Genomic DNA, 18,065 nt, shown 5'->3' with positions numbered 1-18,065 from the left:
TAATGATTTATTTCTTGGGGCTCCTTTATTCTTCCAGCAGCAAAAATGAAGCAGACTGCATACGACAAGAAAAAGATGTAGTCAGCACGCAACCGAAAGCAGCTCCTAAGTCAGTTGAGGGGTCTGTACAGAGTTCTTATGGTTCTGTAATCCAGATGCTCCACACTGATGTCTCTCTCACTGCACAAACTAGCCAAAGTGTGTCAGAAGTGCCAGAGGAACTAGTAGATGCTGCAACTACAGCCACAGAAACGAAAAAGGATGATGAGACTACAAAAGAGACCCCGACTTTTGCCACTGAAGTCACTGATACATTGGTAGTTAATGCACCAACAGAGTTGGCTAAAGTGAAAGAGGAAACCGAGGCTCAATTAACTGACGCACTGAAAAAAGAGGACAAAGCAGGTGAGCATAAGTTGATGGTGCAGGATGCAGCAGAAGAAGGTCCTGCTGATGAGCTACATGATGCGCAGGTGGACACAGAGAAGGAGGTTGCTGAACAGGACACCGAGGAGAGACCAGCTGAAGCAGATAAAAATGAGGATTCTGCTGAGATAAAAAGAAATAAAGAAGCTGGTGAGGTAGCTAGAGAGAAGGAGGAACTCAAAACACCTGTAGAAGAGGTTTTACCTATGATGGATACCCTCCAAAACAAGGAGCCAGTTCTGAATAACTTGACAATTGATGAACATGAAGTAAAAGGACTCCTGACTCCAAAGGACATAGCAGAGAACAGAGCAGATACCTTGCTACCAGAAAATTCCAGTCAGGAACCCGAGGTCTCTTTATCAGAGCCCTCATGTGAGGTAGATAAAACAGCATTAGCCATTGAAAAATCAGTTGCTGGTAAAGTGCTAGAAAACCATGAAGAGCATGTTGTTTCCACCATGTCTGAAATGAAAGAAGACCGTTTACCTCCTAAAACTCAGGAAACTTCAGAGCAGGAGTCCTCTCCAACAGTGAACATTACTGAGGAATCCACTGTGAACTATATAGAAAATGGCCTCATGGATGACTTGACTGGTGATTTGAAAGATGAGAACCCAGCTGAGGTGGAGGTAGAAGTACCTGAATCGACTGATATATTGCAGAAACCATGTGAGGAACCTTCACATATTGAGAATCAAGAGCTGATGTGTGAACCCCCTGCCAACAGTAATAGGTGAGCATACATTACTGGTAATCAAACTTGTTTTGCATTGCTTGTTACTGGTTTACTAGTCTTGCTGCCCTTTATGTTTTTATAATATGGTTCTGCAACAACCAGTGAAATGTTAGCCACTGGACACTATTTAGCATCAGCAGCCCAGTGTCACCTGTAGTTTTTGTAGTAATGTTTTTCTCCTTGCACTGCACCCTACCTCATCACTGGCACTAGTCAGCCCTCATTAGCACTCCCTGAACTTGCTGAATTGATGTTGGAGGGGGAAAGTGTCCTCTTGGCTCTTCAGCTTATTGAATCAGTCCAGTTGAAGAGAACCAAATCAGACAAAGCAAACAAATGAGGGCACATGTGGAGTCTTATTTTTAGCTTCTGCATGTCTGTGCAGTATTTCACAACTTCTGATCTTGTGCTATAACTAGCTATATTTTTGCTACAACAAAATGTAAAATTGGATATACTCCAATCCAGAGTTTGTCTGGATACTGGCCTGAATCTAATGATCAGTATTGGATTGGCTTTTAAATGTTTTTTTTTTTTTCCTCATTTGATTCACACACGTACACCGATCAGCCATAATATTAAAACCACTGACAGGTGACGTGAATAACATTGATTACCTCGTCTCAGTGGGGTGGGATTTATTAGGCAACAAGTGAACAGTCAGTTCTCAAAGTTGATGTGTTGAAAGCAGGAAAAATGGGCAAGCATAAGGATCTGAGCGACTTTGACAAGGGCTAAATTGTGATGGCTGGAGGACTGGGTCGGAGAATCTGCAGAATGGCCGGTCTTGTGGGGTATTCCTGCTATACAGCTGGTGAACCAGTGACCGGGTCATGGGCGCCCAAGGCTCATTTATGCGTGTTGGGAGCGAGGCTAGCCCTTCTGGTCCGATCCCACAGAAGAGCTACTCTAGCACTAATTGCTGAAAAGGTTAATGCTGGCTATGATAGAACGGTGTCAGAACACACTGCGCATCACAGGTCAGAGCTGCTTTGACAGCACAAGTGGGACCTACACAATATTAGGTAGGTGGTTTTAATGTTATGACTGATCAGTGTATTTTATGCCATGGAGGCACCTGATTATTGACACTACAAAGATTGAGGTCAGACAAACATCTGCTTCCTGTGAAAGTAGGTGGTTTATGGCCATGTTTAGTGCAAGACTACTGTAAGTCTGGCTTATACTATCAGATATCAGTATCAAGTTCCTGCCCATAGGTCTTATGTTGATATAGTATAGTAAAACATACAAGAAACGTTTGCATAGATTCACAGCTGTGTGAGAATTGTATCTAGGCTGGTTTCTTGGGCTACATCCAAAAACTGCACGGTAGTACCGTGCTAATGGTATATCCAAACGTGCATCCTTAGTACTGTTTCTATAGTATTTTTAGCATAAGTTTGTTTTTTCTTCCCCCAACCCCCATAGGCCTGGTTCTTCTGGGTCGTCTTTTTGGGGGTAGAAAGCACCAGAATACTACTGCCACCTCCTGCCCTAGAAATTTATTTCCTTTCACAGAGCCTAATTAGTAAATAGGTTGTAATTTGAATAGACTTTTCTCAGTACCCTAAATTTGACTTTGCTGGCAGGACACAGTGCAATATCACAAAGCCCAAGACCAGAATGACACAACGGCAAAAAAAAAAAAAAGTTCAGTGTCCTTATCTGGCGTTCATCACATGATATTTGTCATGATTATGTAGGCTATATGTTGGTATGTTGTTCCTAGAAGCATAAGCTTACATGCATTACTGTCTGTTCACATACATAAACTAGCTATAAATTTGAAATTAAGGCATTTTTTGTATTTATTACATAAATTTAGAGTACAGAATTCATTAGCATCTTTGCTGAATAACGAATTATTTTCATGATTCTGTCTGTTCAGCTTAAATTAGCATGTGCCACTTGACTTGTCTATAGGGGCAATACATCAGTATATAACAATAAAATGATTGAATTGCTTACTAATGTAGCATTGAAAAAGTATTGAGGTTTTGATCATTTGTGCAATACCTGCAGTGATTAAGCATCATATGACTTCCTTTACCATGATTATTCTGTATCAGCTGTCATTTTGACTCCTGTTCAGTTCTAATTAGGATGCCAAGTCACATAAATATTCTTGGATATCTAACTGCTCTACACAGATCGAGCCTTTTATGTGTAGTACACAGCTGTGTAGCCTCGAGATCAGGATCGATGAGGTGATCTCCATTTAAATCTTGTCTCTCTTCTCTAGTGCCAGCATCGCAGAGCAGGTGGAGAAACCAGAGTCCACAGACAATGCAGAAGTCCAGATGACAATCACCGAGTGTGTAAAAAAGGAAGATGTTGGAGAGGCTTGTCAGAATGGTTTGCACACACACGCTCCTGTAGAGAAGCCTGAATCTACAGAGAAGTCGGAGTAAGAACTTCCTGTTGTTTTACACTTCCCACCACCAGGTGGAATTAAAGGTCTAGAATAGCTTTCTAAATTTGTTTTGACGTTAAGAAGGGGACTAATAATAGCACATCCACCACCCTGTTTTTACTTTGGGCTCACAAGGTGGAATTTTGGGCTGTCTATTAACAGGCTTTTAAGTTTACTATTTAAATTCAACAGTAAGTAGCCAAAGATGAAAAATGACCAAGCGAGAACATGTTATAAACAAAAGTTTATTTGAACTGTCAACTAGTTGTATCATCTTTATTTTGCTTGTGAAAAGAAATTCACATATGAGCAGTATTTTCATCGCACATGAGTTGAACAGGCCTGGGCCAAGCAGATAATTTTATGATCTCTTAACTTGAGAGTGGCCTTCTGAGAATACATGATTATTTATAGAGATACACAAATTATAGTGTGGCATTTCATAATGCATTTGGTAGCAGGCACATGCTTATAAATCTGCACATATCATTTTTCCTAACTATTAGTCATGAGGGAGACATTTGCGGATGAGATTTAATATTGTGTTAGAGATTACAGCATGTGGCTGTGATGTGTTACTGCACTCACAAGAGGGCAAACGAAAATTATTTAGAACGCAATGGCTCAACTGTTATAAATGAATAATTTATTATGCATGGCTATAAAGTTTAATGTGTACTTCCATTTAAAGAATCGTCACTTGTTTATAATAACACCCAAATTGTCTCATTTGCAGTGAGCAAGTTGATGAAAATGGTCCAGTCGAGGCATTCTTACTGGATCATGACCTCATGGAAGAGATGGAGCCAGCGCACCAGGCCAGTGAGAATGATGAGACAACAACAGAAGACGAAAAAGAAAATGCAGAAAGCAACCAGGCCCAAAAAGGAGAGATTATTTTCAGCAGTAGCCATGACTTGAAAGTTGCACTGATACCTGTGAGTGACATAGAAAACATTGCAGAGAAGGAGGAGGAGCACGAGGAGTAAGTATCTCTGTCATCCAAATCATTCATTTTAGTAGAACAGAGCTTCGGGTTGTATAGAGAGTTAGATACTTTCAGTGTATCTTTAAGTTGATAGTATACTGTACTATATTAAAAAAGTTTTTATTTACTAATAATCTTTCTTACAATGTCTTTATTAAATGCAGTTTTCTCCCTTTTCACTTTCAAACAGACTTTAAAATGCTGCAATTTGTGTTTGAGATATGTGCAGCAGGGAAACGTATATTTTAGTTAGCAAAATCTTAGTTTTAGTTTTCAAAACTATCAATAGTATAAAATGTTAAAATGTCATCATGTTAAGGGTTTTCCCAGGCTGCCACTTACATTTGTGTTTTGCCTTACTTTTTTTTTTTCCGCAGCAGTGAAGACCTCTACCGGGCACACGATGAGATTGAACAAGAGCAGGCCAAAGAAATGAAACTGATGCCAATCCTGGAGTTTACAAGTATTAATCATCTTTGATCTACCTAACTGAGTGTTTTCATAAAGTGGTAGGAAGCAGAACAGTGTCCTTGAATTCTACGTTATTATAATTACAACCTGAAAACTTGAAAAAAAATTTGTTTCGAGACAGACCTTGCATACTTCCATACCTTCTGGCATTTCTTTAAAACTTTCATAGGGTCATCTTTTCACACTGCACATGAAAGATTTGGAAGGGAGATTCACAGCACCGCAAATTCGTGAAGTAAAATATTTGTCTATAAATGACTCCTGCCTACCTCCTGCCACTTTATATAATCATAAAATACATTTCTACAGAAACGTAATGAGTAGTGTACAGAAAAGGTTTCTACATGGACTGTTAGAGCCAAATATCTTAACAAAAGCTTGAGTGTTTAAATGAGTGTTTTTAGGTAATGTAGCTCTTCTTTCAGTCCCTGGAGTGGAGAAGTGCAGCTTAGCCGCTCCTGTTGACATTTTGGCCTACAGTGAGAGAGAGTGGAAGGGAAATACAGCCAAGAGTAATCTCATCAGAAAGGTGAGTGAAAGTTGTGAAAGGATGGCAGATGTGCTGCTTCTGCAGTGTAATTACAGGAACATTATAGGAAAGAACACTACCACCAACTAGGTGCTAGCATAATTTCTGAGAGACAGCCAAAATGAACTTCAGAGCTTTCAGTCTTTCAGAACAGTAGCAGGGCCTTAGATGTCCATCGAACAATATATTATAATTGTAATAGAAAACATTGATTTGAAGGTATGATTGAGGCTTTAAAACAGGGACTCTTGTCCCCTAGTAAGATTTAAACACAGCCAAATCACCCAATACAGTGGTGCAGGGATTTTGTACCGGAACCCGGAAGTTAGTATCACACTTGTTCCCTCGCAAAAACCCAATAGGATTTTCACATAGGCTTTTGGATTATTGCAAAAAATAAGCTCTGTGATCAACAAAAGTGTACAATACTAACACGTTTTGTCCATCAAGATAATTTTCACAAATGAACACGACTTTTATGAAGTTTGAAGCCTAAATACAATCGCCAGAAATAAACAGCTAACCGTATGCTATAAACGAACTACGCCACAGTCACGCGACTTCGTCACGATCACCAAGCTTCCGACAACTTTTCCGAACTTGATGCAAAACATTTTCCATAATACGGATTTACTCTGTGGGTGAATTTTCATCGATTTTTTTTTTGGGGGGGGGGAGGAGGTTGTGAACCAGTTTATCTGCAAAGTTTTTTACCTGTTTGGTGTGATGACATTTAATGTCCCCGACAACCTCTGTAGTCCCATTTAGCAAGTTGTTAGTGTCATGATTTCCCCTCGTGCAAGTGCTGGAGCGCGCAGCGAAGCCCGCAGTGCGAGCGCTAAAATGCTAACTCATTTCCAGGTTTTGGCATTACTAAATGACGTCATCCCTGCGCCACTCTATGGTGATTGGCTGTAAGTTTAGGAAGCGTGTGAATTGATGTGCGGCAGAGTTTCTATGAGCAGAGGACGAACTTTAAACTTCAGTATCGCAGTCGATCATGTTCATGTAATCGTGGGAAGTCAAAATCGTAATCAAGATCAGTATTCGATTAACTGTGCAGCCGTAATATGGTGTATTAATGCTGAAGCTTGTGGTTCATGTTGATTAATGTGGTAAGTGGTTTTCCTGCTTATGAAACAGCAAGAAAATTTTTAATATATCAGGCTAATTATATCTTACATGTATGTGTGCACTTTTTGCTTCTGCAAATGCGCCAGTTAATAGATCCTATTGCAACAGCAACAACAAAAAAACAAAGCCTGAGGCACTTTGCTTGCACAGCGAAGCAGAAGATGTACCAGCATTACCTTGTTCAAAATAAGCACACCTCTTACTTGCTTTACGTAGGAGGGTGGTCCGGTCAGATGCCTTACTCATGCGGTCATAGAACCATGTTCTATTATGGTTGTTACATTTGTTTTGATATCGCGATGGGATATGCTGACTGCTTTATATCCAGAGAAGCTCATCATGAACGCAGAATGTCACAAGCACATGAGCGTGCTTGTTAGAATGAGGCGAGGCCCAGTTTGTTGCAGCACAAATGTCCTGAACACCAAACACCACAAAGCAAGACCCAAAACATCACACACACTAACTCAAGAGTCACAATCCAGTGGAACAAGTACTACATATTTAATAGGCTTTCCCAAGAGACCTTGCGCACATGAAATAAGCAACTGATCAGCCTTTGTAAATCCCTCTGTCCTATGCATGTAAATGTGCATACCGGGCATGCTGCTCCTCTGAACCAAACAGCAGGGGAATAGTTGAATAGGAAGGCATGCCATTGCTGATTCAAAAAAAAAAATCTTGGCAATAAAAGTTGAGTTAGGTTTCAATGAAACCTTCTGCATACTCCGAACTGAAAACTATACATCTGCTTAACATGCTTATTCTATGTTAAAGATAGAAGATTCTACAGTAAAGATTAGCTCTGAGTCGTTGAATTGTTGAAAACAGGCATATCCCATAGAGTTACAGAGATACTTTATTCCTAGTGTACAGTTACGCCTTAGATTAAAAAATAATAATAATAATTTGTGTTTCTATTATTTTATTATTTAAAATCATTTTGCAGGGCTACTCTGAGATATCTTGTAGTTTTACTGCGCTGAGGAGAGTAAGGGGGGACAACTACTGCTCTCTGAGAGCTACACTGTATCAGGTGCTGGCCACTACAACGCACACACCAGCCTGGCTACTGGAGGAAGATTTCACATCGGTAAGAGCTCATAAATTCAGTCCATAGCTTCTTAATTATTAGGAATCGCACCACTGAGATACTAAACAATGGATCATATTGTCATTGTCAGGCCAGTCAGCATGCATGAAGCAAAACCCCTAAGTCGATATAAAAGAAAAAAAAAAAGAATATCAGATCCAGATGTCTAACAAAACAGTGCTTAGTGACAACGCACTCAATGCATGTGATTTAAATCAGTGAACTAGATCTGACATTTTTTTTGTTTCAAGCTGAGATTGTGATGAGATTTGCAGTGAAGTACCATATTCATATTTAATGCATTCAGATTACCATATATATATATATATATATATATATATATATATATATATATATATATATATATATATATATATATTTTTTATATATATATATATATATATATATATATATATATATATATATATATAAGTATGAAGTAATCTGAATGTTTTATAAAGTGTGCCTATGGTGTCTCATTGTAAATATCGTTATAGCATCTTGGTTTGAATTATTGGCATCCTGCATGTGCAAAAAAAAAAAAAAATTATTAAATGGATAACTCATACAATGAGTAATAATTTGTATTTAGATATATGGTGGTGTATGGATATATATTTTCAAATCTTAGTTTTTTTTTTTTTTTTTTTAAGTAGTGCATTTTTAAAACATTTGCTTTTGAAATGTCTATCAAGATTGGAGGCAGTGGTACAGGATCTTTGGTCTTCTTCTATGAAGAGGAATTTCAAACTGTTCTGTTCTTAGGTGTGCATATGTGGATTGCCTTCATTACTTTGGACTACATAACATTAATATGATTGAAACCCAGAGGCTAAAATGATTTCTTAGAACACTGATTTTGTGATCTGCTAACCATTTATGTGTTGATTTGGATGTTTGTTTGGGGTCCTCACCTTGTTGAAAGATCCAACTTTGCCTCCTGGGAGAGGCAATCAGATTTTGAGCTACAGAATGTTGGTACTAGCAAAATTCCTTCTTACATGTGCCTCTGGACCCAATAGCAATCCACCACCATATTTTCCTTGTATGCAGGAAATATTTTCTTTAACCAGACTTGATGATGGTGTGCATGGGCAAACGATTTTGACTTCAGAAGAGGTTCTTTCATGTAACCCTTCCAAACGGCTTGCTGTGAATCAGCTAAAGTGTACAGTTCTGTTTGGGCACCTCCTTGCCTTCATCATCCTCACCATTGTGCATATGGGCAGTGCCCTCATTGTTCCTAACTGTTCAGAAATCTGACCCTGGTATTGTGCTGGTCATGAAATACTAATTCACTTCTGTTTTTATCCATTTTGAAGTTGCCAGAAAAAATTGAAGCTCAGGAGCATTTGATAGGTATGTGGGCGTTCCCCCCTCAGTGTGTCAAAGCAGGAGAGGATGAGGATGCTGTGGAGAAACTTAAACACTATCTGGAGCTCCTGCAGAAAAGAGTAAATCACTTAACACCTTTTCCTTCTGAAAATAAATTGTGTTTGCTAATACTTTTATATTTAGTCTGCAAAACAATACATTCGTTTATTCATTGTTTATTTTTTTAATGCAGTTGTAGCATTTATAGCAAGTTTAGTGTTATATGAACATCTATATCAATATACACTAGAGATGCACTGATCCTACATTTCTCAGCCGATACCGATAACCGATTATTCAGAGTGATGTCGGCCGATACCGATAGTTCTGCCTTTTATACCTTCTTTTAAATTAATAATAATTAATTCCACAATTAATAATTAAATAAAAAATTCTGAAGATTAAAGTAAGATTTCTTAACTTATTGAATGTTATTAATTCATATTAACATTGACTGAATTAAAAAAAACCCCTCCTGTTAGTCTCACATTCACTCACCACAAACAAAAGCATTTCTACTTCATCAATGAACATCAAAGTGGTAATCTATAGACCTAATATAAACCTTTTTTTGATGATATTAACTCATTAACATTAACTGCATATGAAACATAGTACTCTACAAATATATTTTTCTGTGCAATATATATATATATAATATAATATATACTACTTTTTTTGTCAACTCCTCTTCATTTAAATCTTTTAACGGTGTACTGGCGCTTTGATCTCCTGCTTCACTGCTGCTCAGTCTCAGTGTAAAAATTTTATCAGTGCAGAGATTACAGAGCTTACAAACTGCAGTTTTGTCATCATTCCACACAAGAGACCTCATCTTCACACACAGCACAAATTCAACGTGTTTTCCTGCCGTCTTTTGATTGACAGGATATAATCTGCCCTGATCATCGGATGTTTTTAAACTATCGGCCGATAGCGGGGAAAAATATTCTTTATCGGCCGAGACATCGGTGCATCTCTAATATACACTCATCTTGGCATGATGACACCACACACCTCAATAACAAAGGGAACACCAGACACGAGATATAACAGGAGTATAAATAAGACCGGTTCCACCTGCACTCCCTAAGCAGGTTCTAATCACTGACACACAATCTTTAACACCTGATTCTAATTTTATGAATTTGAAGGTGTGTTAAATGTAGGGGTGTACTTACTTTTCCATGTGACCGATCTGTTTTTTTGCTAATTTAAATTGTGAAAATTACTACAAAAAGTCAGTTTTGTGTGTCATTTGATTGTGGATCAACTTTATTAATAGGCACTGTTTCAAAGAGGATCAAATGTTTGCTTGTCCAAATATGTCAAAAAACAACAATAATATCCATGGGGTGTACTTATTTTTTCACACGACTGTACATCATATTATGTAATATCTTCTGATTGTGTATGTGTGTCTGGCTGTGTGTGTGTTCCCAGTGGCAGGCAGCAGTCGAGTCAGAGAGCTTGGAGGATAAGCAGGCCGTGTGTGATCAGGTGTTTCAGGGTGGAGAAGAAGAGTATGCTCTTCTGGAGGTGCTGAAGTTCCTCATGCTGGTTAAGGCAGTGGAGCTTCATAGCAAAATGCAGGCAGAACACGAAGTGCCTGTCTTCTGTTGGCTACTGTTTGCCCGTGACACGTCTGAAAACCCCAGAATGTTCTTCAGCAATCACCTGAGCCAAGTTGGCTTCAGTGGCGGCCTAGAACAGGTGACACAATCTGACCTTATATAAATTGCTACACACAGCTTTATGAACAGAGGCAACACTTGAAGCGTAGCAGGATCCTGAAAATATCCTTTTTTTGGGGGGGGGGGGAGTATGTGCACTAGCAGCACATGTAGCATGGGTATAGGTGAACAGATTGCTGTTCCAGTCACCTGGAATAGAAATATCTGTCCAGGCTGTAGGTGTTTTTTTTAATTTAGCACTGCCTGGCAGATGAGAGCTGCTAATTCTGAATGTAATCTATATTTTAGTGTCATGGCTAGATAATGAATTTATGATTTGCCATCTGCTAACAGCAAATCCTTCCTCAACTACAATTACAAATGCAAGTTTTTTTTTATTTATGTTTTTATGACAGATGACATGTGTCATCTGTAAAAAAAAAAAAGCATTTACAGTTTATATTTTGTGACACCTGCCCTAGAGAAATGAACAGCACCAAGTAGCCTGTCATGTCTAACACTATTAGAAACCGTTGTAGAAAGATCTAGGTCCACGTGATCTGTAAAACATTTTTAGCTCTTTTATATGTTTTGGTTTGTGCATGTGGACGTCGATTCTTCAGTTCGGCCACATGTTTTTAGCACAGTTCAGGTTGATTTTGTGTTTCTTTAACCAATTTGGTGTTGATTTGGAAGTATGTTTGTTTTATCATGTTAAAAATTCTAATCCAAACTTTTTGGTACAGGCAACCATGTTTTGAGCTGAAATCTCCTGATACTTTTTGCAGAATTCATGATGCCATCAGTCTTCACAACCAGGGTATGAAATTAACACCCGCCACATGCAGGTGAATTGTCGGCAGTGGCGTGTAAAATCGTCTGGTCATCCGCCACTTTGGAGGAGGGTACATTTTCTTCCAGAAATAGATATCTAAACTTGCGTAATTCAGTTGTACCCGTTCCTCCCTCAATGTCCGTGATTACTATTGGCTGTACAAACATTAAACGTCACTTTGAAAGTGGAAGCGAAGAAAAAGTAAAAACCCGGAAGTGTGCAAATCGCTAATCCTATGTTGCGTTCATAAAAGAACTCTCGCCTAACGACTTGTGAAAACCGTTATCAGCATATTCTTCTTCTGCATGATTGGATATGAGTGTTTGAAAGTTATTTAAATGTAATGAATGCATGTGCAGATGTGTGCACTTCCCAGGTTCAGGAAGCTGGAGGCAGGAACACTCAAAGGGTGCTTCATTCTTTATCTTTTACTTTTGCTTTCCAGTAGTTTTAATTTCTACACTCTCTCACTCTCGCTTCTACGGGAGGCAACTGAAAGCACAAAGAGACGCAAACAAATCAACTTTTTTCTTTTTTTGTGAGGTGGCTGTTAGAAATTCTGAGTGGCAGGTTAATAAATAAATAAATAAGTAAGTAAATAAATAAATAAATAAATAACCAGCCCCTGTGGCAGGTGGAGGAAAAAGTTAATTTCAGACCCTGTTCACAACAGCACCTGTTTTAAATACCCGTGTCTAATGTTCTAATGTGGTGAAGCATGTGTCTAACGTATAGAAACATTGTAAAACGTAATCGGTATTGGCACTCTTGCAGGTGGAGATGTTTCTGCTCGGCTATGCCTTACAGCACACGATTCAAACCTTCAGGCTCTACAAGACTGACACGGAGGAATTTGTAACGCACTACCCTGACGACCATAAACAGGACTGGCCCTGTGTGTGTATCATCACAGAGGATGACCGCCATTACAACGTCCCTATTAGGAAGCCGACACAATACAGAGTGTAACATCATTGTGTCCTGACCTCACCTGATCGGTCATTATCAGGATTTCTGTAAGCGATTGGAGGAAGAAAATTGAGAGTGAAACTATGACATCACCGTGCACTGCCTTCACAAGTAATTATTAATATATCTGGGAAGTCACTGGATATTAACTGGATTTCTGGAAGGTGATTGGACGAACGGAGTTAAGGTGAATGACTAATTATTAGAAAATAATGTCTCTGTCTAAAATTGACTTGTGTTTGGTTAAAGTTGTTAGCTGTTTGGCTGAAGCTAACAACACTAACAAAAGCACTCAGGTTTTTTTGTGCAATTCTTTGACTTTTTTTTGTTGTTGTTTTGTTTAGATTTCGTATTACAACGAGTTTACAGTTGTTAATTCATCACTTCTTAATTCATACAATTGCAATGTTTAGAATGGAGTTACGCATGATTGTCACAAAAAATACTGTACAGGTGTTTACTAAAAACTGTTTTAAAACTTCTTACAGTTCCAGTGGATATAAAAAGTCTACACACCCCTGTTAAAAAGGCAGGTTTTTGTGACGAAAATAAATGAAACCAAGATGCGTCACGTCCAGAACCTTTTCTACCTTTATTGTGAAATTTTAACCTATTCATTAAGGTGGAAAACATTGAGTCATTTTCGGTGGGAAAAATCCGGTTGCATAAGTGTGCACACCCCTAAACTAATACTTAGTCGAAGCACCTTTAGATTTTATCACAGAATTAAATCTTTTTGGGTCAGAGTCAATCAGTTTGGCACATCTTGACTTAGGAATATTCTGCCTTTTTCCTTGCAAAAAGCATTCTACCGGTCACACTGTCTGGGCGTCTCCTGTGCACAGCGCTCTTCAGGCCACCACACAGATTTTTGATTGGATTTAGAATCTGGACTCTGGCTGGGCCATTCCAAAACCTTGAACTTGTTTTGGTGAAGCCGTTCCTTTGTTGATCTAGAGGTTTGCTTCAGGTCGTTGTCATTCTGAGAGGTGACATTCCTCTTCATCTTAAGTGTTTTAGCAGAAGCCTTAAGGTTTTGTGCCAAAATTTACTGGTATTTGTAGCTATTCATTATTCCCTCCACCCTGATTAAAGCCCCAGTTCCAACTAAAGGAAACCAGCCCCAAAATATGATGCTGCCACCACCATGCTTCCCCATGGGGATGGTTGTGGTGGTGGTTTTTTTGTTTTGTTTTGTTTTGTTTTTTATGTGCCAAAAATAACTTTTGGTATTATGCCCCTAACCCTAAGTTAGACTTTGGTCTCATCAGATCATGACACATTATTCCACATGGTTTTGGGAGATAAGATGTATTATTTATTTATTTATTTTTTGGTTAACGTCTTCTGTCTTGCCGCCCTACCCCATAGCCCAGAGCTATGAAGAATTTGGGAGATTACTGTTACATGTTGGGTGCAACAAGTCCTTGCCAGAAATTTCTACAATACTTTTAATGTTGCTGTAGGCAGTAGTCAGCCTCCCTGACCAGGTTTCTGGATGTTAACAAGACATCAGGAAAATCCTATAGGAGCAGCTTTACTTTATTTGGGGGTAATCAGTCACTAAACACTGCCACATTCCCACTTATAAAAGGGTGTGCGTTTACACAACCTGGGTATTGGAAGTTGTTGTTTTTTTTTTTTCTTTCTGTTTTTCCACAAAAAAATATTTCTGGGTGTTTGTCACTTGATATTTATAGGTTTCAATTCCACAATAAAAGTGAGAAAAGGTTCTGACATGATTGAACTTAGTTTCATTTTTTTACATCACAAAAACCTGCCATTTTTAACAGGGGTGTGTAGACTTTTTATATCCACTGTACAGGTGTGCAGTCATGAACAATATTGCTAACTGACACAAGCTGACAGTTTTCTTTGAGACATAAAATTCAGCTTCATGAACTCATCCACATGTCACACCCCTGAAATAGTCTGTTGTGCTCTTTTTGATGCATGTCCTTGATCAAAACTCCATATTTGATGTTAAGCCAGGAAAGAGAGAATTTTTTTAAGCAGTATCACATTCAGACAGAGGGCGATTGAGATTTAACAGATTTATAGTTATACATAGAGACAGGTGACACAAAAACCTGGTCCACGGTTGCAGGGTAGGGGCTGTTATGCTGGCATTGGTTGGCCCCACTTATACCCTTAGTGCAAAGCATCACTAGAAATCAAAACAAAGCCATCCTCACCTCTGATGAAGCATTTCTATCCTGGTGGGAATGGTCTCCTCCAGTAGGACTCATCAATACAGCATGAGGGCTCATTGAATGGTGTGATGAGGTGGTATGGTGTGATCTCATGCTATGGCCTTCACAGTCACCAGATCGAAACCTGTGGGAGATTTGAGTGGTGTGTGTGTGTGTGTGTTGGGAGTGGTGTTCATCCCTCCAGTACAGTTCCTGAAATTTGTAAAATGTACACCAACACCTTACTAACACACTCTGTGATGGTTTAATTTGATTTGTCACCCACCCAAAGACACTTGTTAAATAACAGAATTGAACTTATTGAAAGATATTTTGTTATTCATCATAACACAGGTTGGAAGTGGGGGGTTTTAAGGCTATAGTGCCAGATATTTTAGGGGAAAACCTTAATTACATTTGTAAATGTTGTTTTGCACAGACAACAGCAGTCGTTCCCCTCAGACCACAAGGATAGCAGCCATTCCTCAATTTGTTCTGTTCTGGCTCCAAAAAAAACAAACCTCAAATGTGTAATCAAGGGCTGTGGAGCACTTATTTATTTTCCTCTGGCTCCAGTGTGCTTTAAACTGAACTGTGGGGGGAAAATGGACTACACTGTTGTTCAGTTACCACCCCAGCCATTTATTCCATCAGCCCACTTCATAGAAACATGCTTCTCTCGCTCCTTATTTTTAATTTGAAAGATGCAGTTGGTGGAATTCGTTCCATAGCTGTTTAGATAATGAAGGAAACCTGACTGTTCGGTCACTACTTAATGCGGTTTTAGTTCTGTAGTTTCTTTCTTTCTTAAGTTATGTAATAATTTTGTTGTTTGTCTCAAACTGCTGCCAAAATGTTGTAGTATTACTACTTTGTAATGTATAGCTAATGTAATGAAATCTGATGTAAGATGTCAGTCTTGCATACAATGCCCACCCCCGTCCTAATTGTTTATCATCAGGCACGTTTTCTGCTTCAGGAAAGAAGATTCAACAAATTTTTATTTATGGTTATCCTTATTCGTCTGGTTCAGTATTGTGCAGAAAATGGAAAGGAGCACTGTTGAATAGGTGTTTTTTGTGACGTTGACTAGCTCTTTTTGCTTGTGGAAATATAAATAAATATTTTATGAGTAATGTTTACATTAAGTTAATATAATAATATAATGAACAGTTAAACACAAACGAACAGACCTTTAGGCAAATTTGTATTTGACAAACAGCATAGTGACAGTGGAATAAAAGTCCGTAGGTAACTTTGTTATTAAAATAACTTGTTCATATAGATGATGCAAAAATAAACATGCAGCTACTCACTGGCCCCACCTTTGATGGAACTGTGTATTGTGTGAACTATGAAAATACGACGGCGACATTTGGTGAACGTTTCAAGCACTGCTAATATCTGCACGTCGATACTACGAGGGAGAGTACACGCTAAAATAGAAGCATCTCCATCCGAGTGTTCAGAAATATCTAGCACCACTGTTTGACTGTAGCCATGTTCAACAAATGAAATGATCCCTTTAAAGTGAAAGAAGGTGCTTGTTAAAGGTGCATCTAATGACAGTTCAAATGAAAAAAAAAAAATATAAAATCTGTACATACTGTATATACAATTTAAATTCTACTGACCAGTTTGCTCTACCCTGACGTTGGCAGTTAAAGCAAGTGTACAGTTTACGGACCTTTTCCACTACAAATGCCTCAAAAATAAGCAGTATGCTCTGGGCTCCTGTCAATACTGAATTTCCCTGTAACTGTTCAGTTATAAACAGTTTTTACACTACAGGGTTTGAGCCCTGACCGTGTGAGTAATAGTTCAGCGCTATAAGATGTACAGCGATCAGCCATCCTGCTTAATATTTTGTACAGTGGGTATAAAAAGTCTATACACCCCCGATAATGGCAGGTTTTAGTAAAAGTAAGAAACTAGATCCATCCAATTGCAAGGGTATCTTCTGTGCACGGCTTGCTTCAGGTCACGGTTGTAGGTGCTTTCGGCAGTGGACAGGAGTCAGCATGGGCACTCGGACCGGTCTGCGGCTACACGACCCCATACGCAGCAAACCGCGACACACTGTAGTCTGACACCTTTCGATCATAGCCAGCGTTAGCCTTTTTCAGCAATTTGTGCTATAGTAGCTCTTCTGTGAAATCAAACAAGCATCAGTGAGCCTCGGGTGCCCATGACCCTGTTGCTGGTTTACTGGTTGTCCTTCCTTGGATTACCTTTGGTAGGTATTAACCACTGCGTACTCAGAACACCCCACAAGACTTGGAGATGCTCTGACCCAGTCGTCTAGCCATCACAATTTGGCCCTTGTGAAAGTTGTTCAAATCCTTACGCTTGCCCATTTTTCCTGCTTCCAACACTTCGAGAACAGACTTCACATCTGCCTAATACAACCCCAATTCTGAAAAAGTTGGGACCGTATGGAAAATGGGGAGGGAAAAGAAAAAAAAAATAAAAAAAGGAACTTACCCTGCACTGTACTGAAAACACACTAACACATTATCTGATGTTGTACTTTGAATTTAATTTATTTTTGAAAATATACACTCATTGAAATCTGATGACTGTAACACACTCCAAAAAAGTGGGGACACTTGACTGCTTACCACTGTGTAATATCACCTTTCTTTTTAATAACACTTAAGCGTTTAGGGTGTGAAGACACCAGTTGGTCAAGTTTAGCAGGGAGAGTTTTCCCACATTCATCCATTATGCACTTCTTCAGCTGGAAAACTGTACGGGGTTTTCGTTGCCTTACTTTGGCTGCAGGCCATGCACTTATAATCCAGACAGAATGTGGGTTGGCATTGCCCTGCTCTGGATGGCAGCATATGTTGCTCCAAACATTCTGCATTAATGGTGCCCTCACGGTTACCCATGCCATGGGCACTGACACGCCCACATACCATGACAGATGCTGGCTTTTGGACCCGACGCTGATAACAGCTTGGATGGTCCTTTTCCTCTTTGGCCCGGAGAACTATCACCATTTTATTTCAAACGGTCACATCGCTGTTAGGCCTAAATTGCCCCTGTCCCAACTTTTTTGGAACGCATAGCATGCATCAATTTCAAAATAAATGTTCACCTTCAAAAAAAAAGAACTATGCAGTTGATTCGGTAAAATATCAAATACCTTGTTTTTTGTTTTTTTTTGTTTAAATAAAAGTCAAAGTACATTTAAAATCACTCCTCTGTTATTATTAGCGTT

At 38.9% G+C, this 18,065-nt stretch overlaps 2 protein-coding genes across 9 annotated transcripts in view; one reads left to right on the top strand and one right to left on the bottom strand.

Annotated features, from left to right (window-relative positions):
• Positions 1-18,065, top strand: part of LOC128599849 (fibrous sheath CABYR-binding protein) — a 32,676-nt gene that overhangs the window by 3,437 nt on the left and 11,174 nt on the right. For 2 of the 8 annotated variants that reach the window (XR_008384479.1, XR_008384478.1), the window contains exons 4-12: positions 38-1,162; positions 3,411-3,575; positions 4,318-4,566; positions 4,947-5,032; positions 5,454-5,569; positions 7,653-7,796; positions 9,119-9,250; positions 10,614-10,883; positions 12,453-12,834. Coding sequence is in view for 6 of the 8 variants with exons in the window: in XM_053611849.1 (XP_053467824.1) it covers positions 38-1,162; positions 3,411-3,575; positions 4,318-4,566; positions 4,947-5,032; positions 5,454-5,569; positions 7,653-7,796; positions 9,119-9,250; positions 10,614-10,883; positions 12,453-12,647 (2,482 nt within the window). In the remaining 2 variants the exon portion in view is untranslated. Of the gene's footprint in view, positions 1-37; positions 1,163-3,410; positions 3,576-4,317; positions 4,567-4,946; positions 5,033-5,453; positions 5,570-7,652; positions 7,797-8,849; positions 9,251-10,613; positions 10,884-11,631; positions 16,099-18,065 lie in introns of those variants that run through there. The other 6 variants (XM_053611849.1, XM_053611850.1, XM_053611851.1 and 3 more) reach the window with 5 other exon arrangements.
• Positions 16,121-18,065, bottom strand: part of ankha (ANKH inorganic pyrophosphate transport regulator a) — a 32,904-nt gene continuing 30,959 nt past the window's right edge. Inside the window, exon 13 of the mRNA XM_053611857.1 lies at positions 16,121-16,988. The gene's annotated coding sequence lies outside the window, so the exon portion shown is untranslated. The remainder of the gene's footprint in view (positions 16,989-18,065) is intronic.

The sequence above is a fragment of the Ictalurus furcatus genome, chromosome 23, assembly GCF_023375685.1.
Source record: "Ictalurus furcatus strain D&B chromosome 23, Billie_1.0, whole genome shotgun sequence".
Classification (NCBI taxonomy): domain Eukaryota; kingdom Metazoa; phylum Chordata; class Actinopteri; order Siluriformes; family Ictaluridae; genus Ictalurus; species Ictalurus furcatus.
The sequence above is the reverse complement of the archived record's forward strand: the minus strand, read 5'-3'. Positions and strand labels throughout refer to the sequence as shown.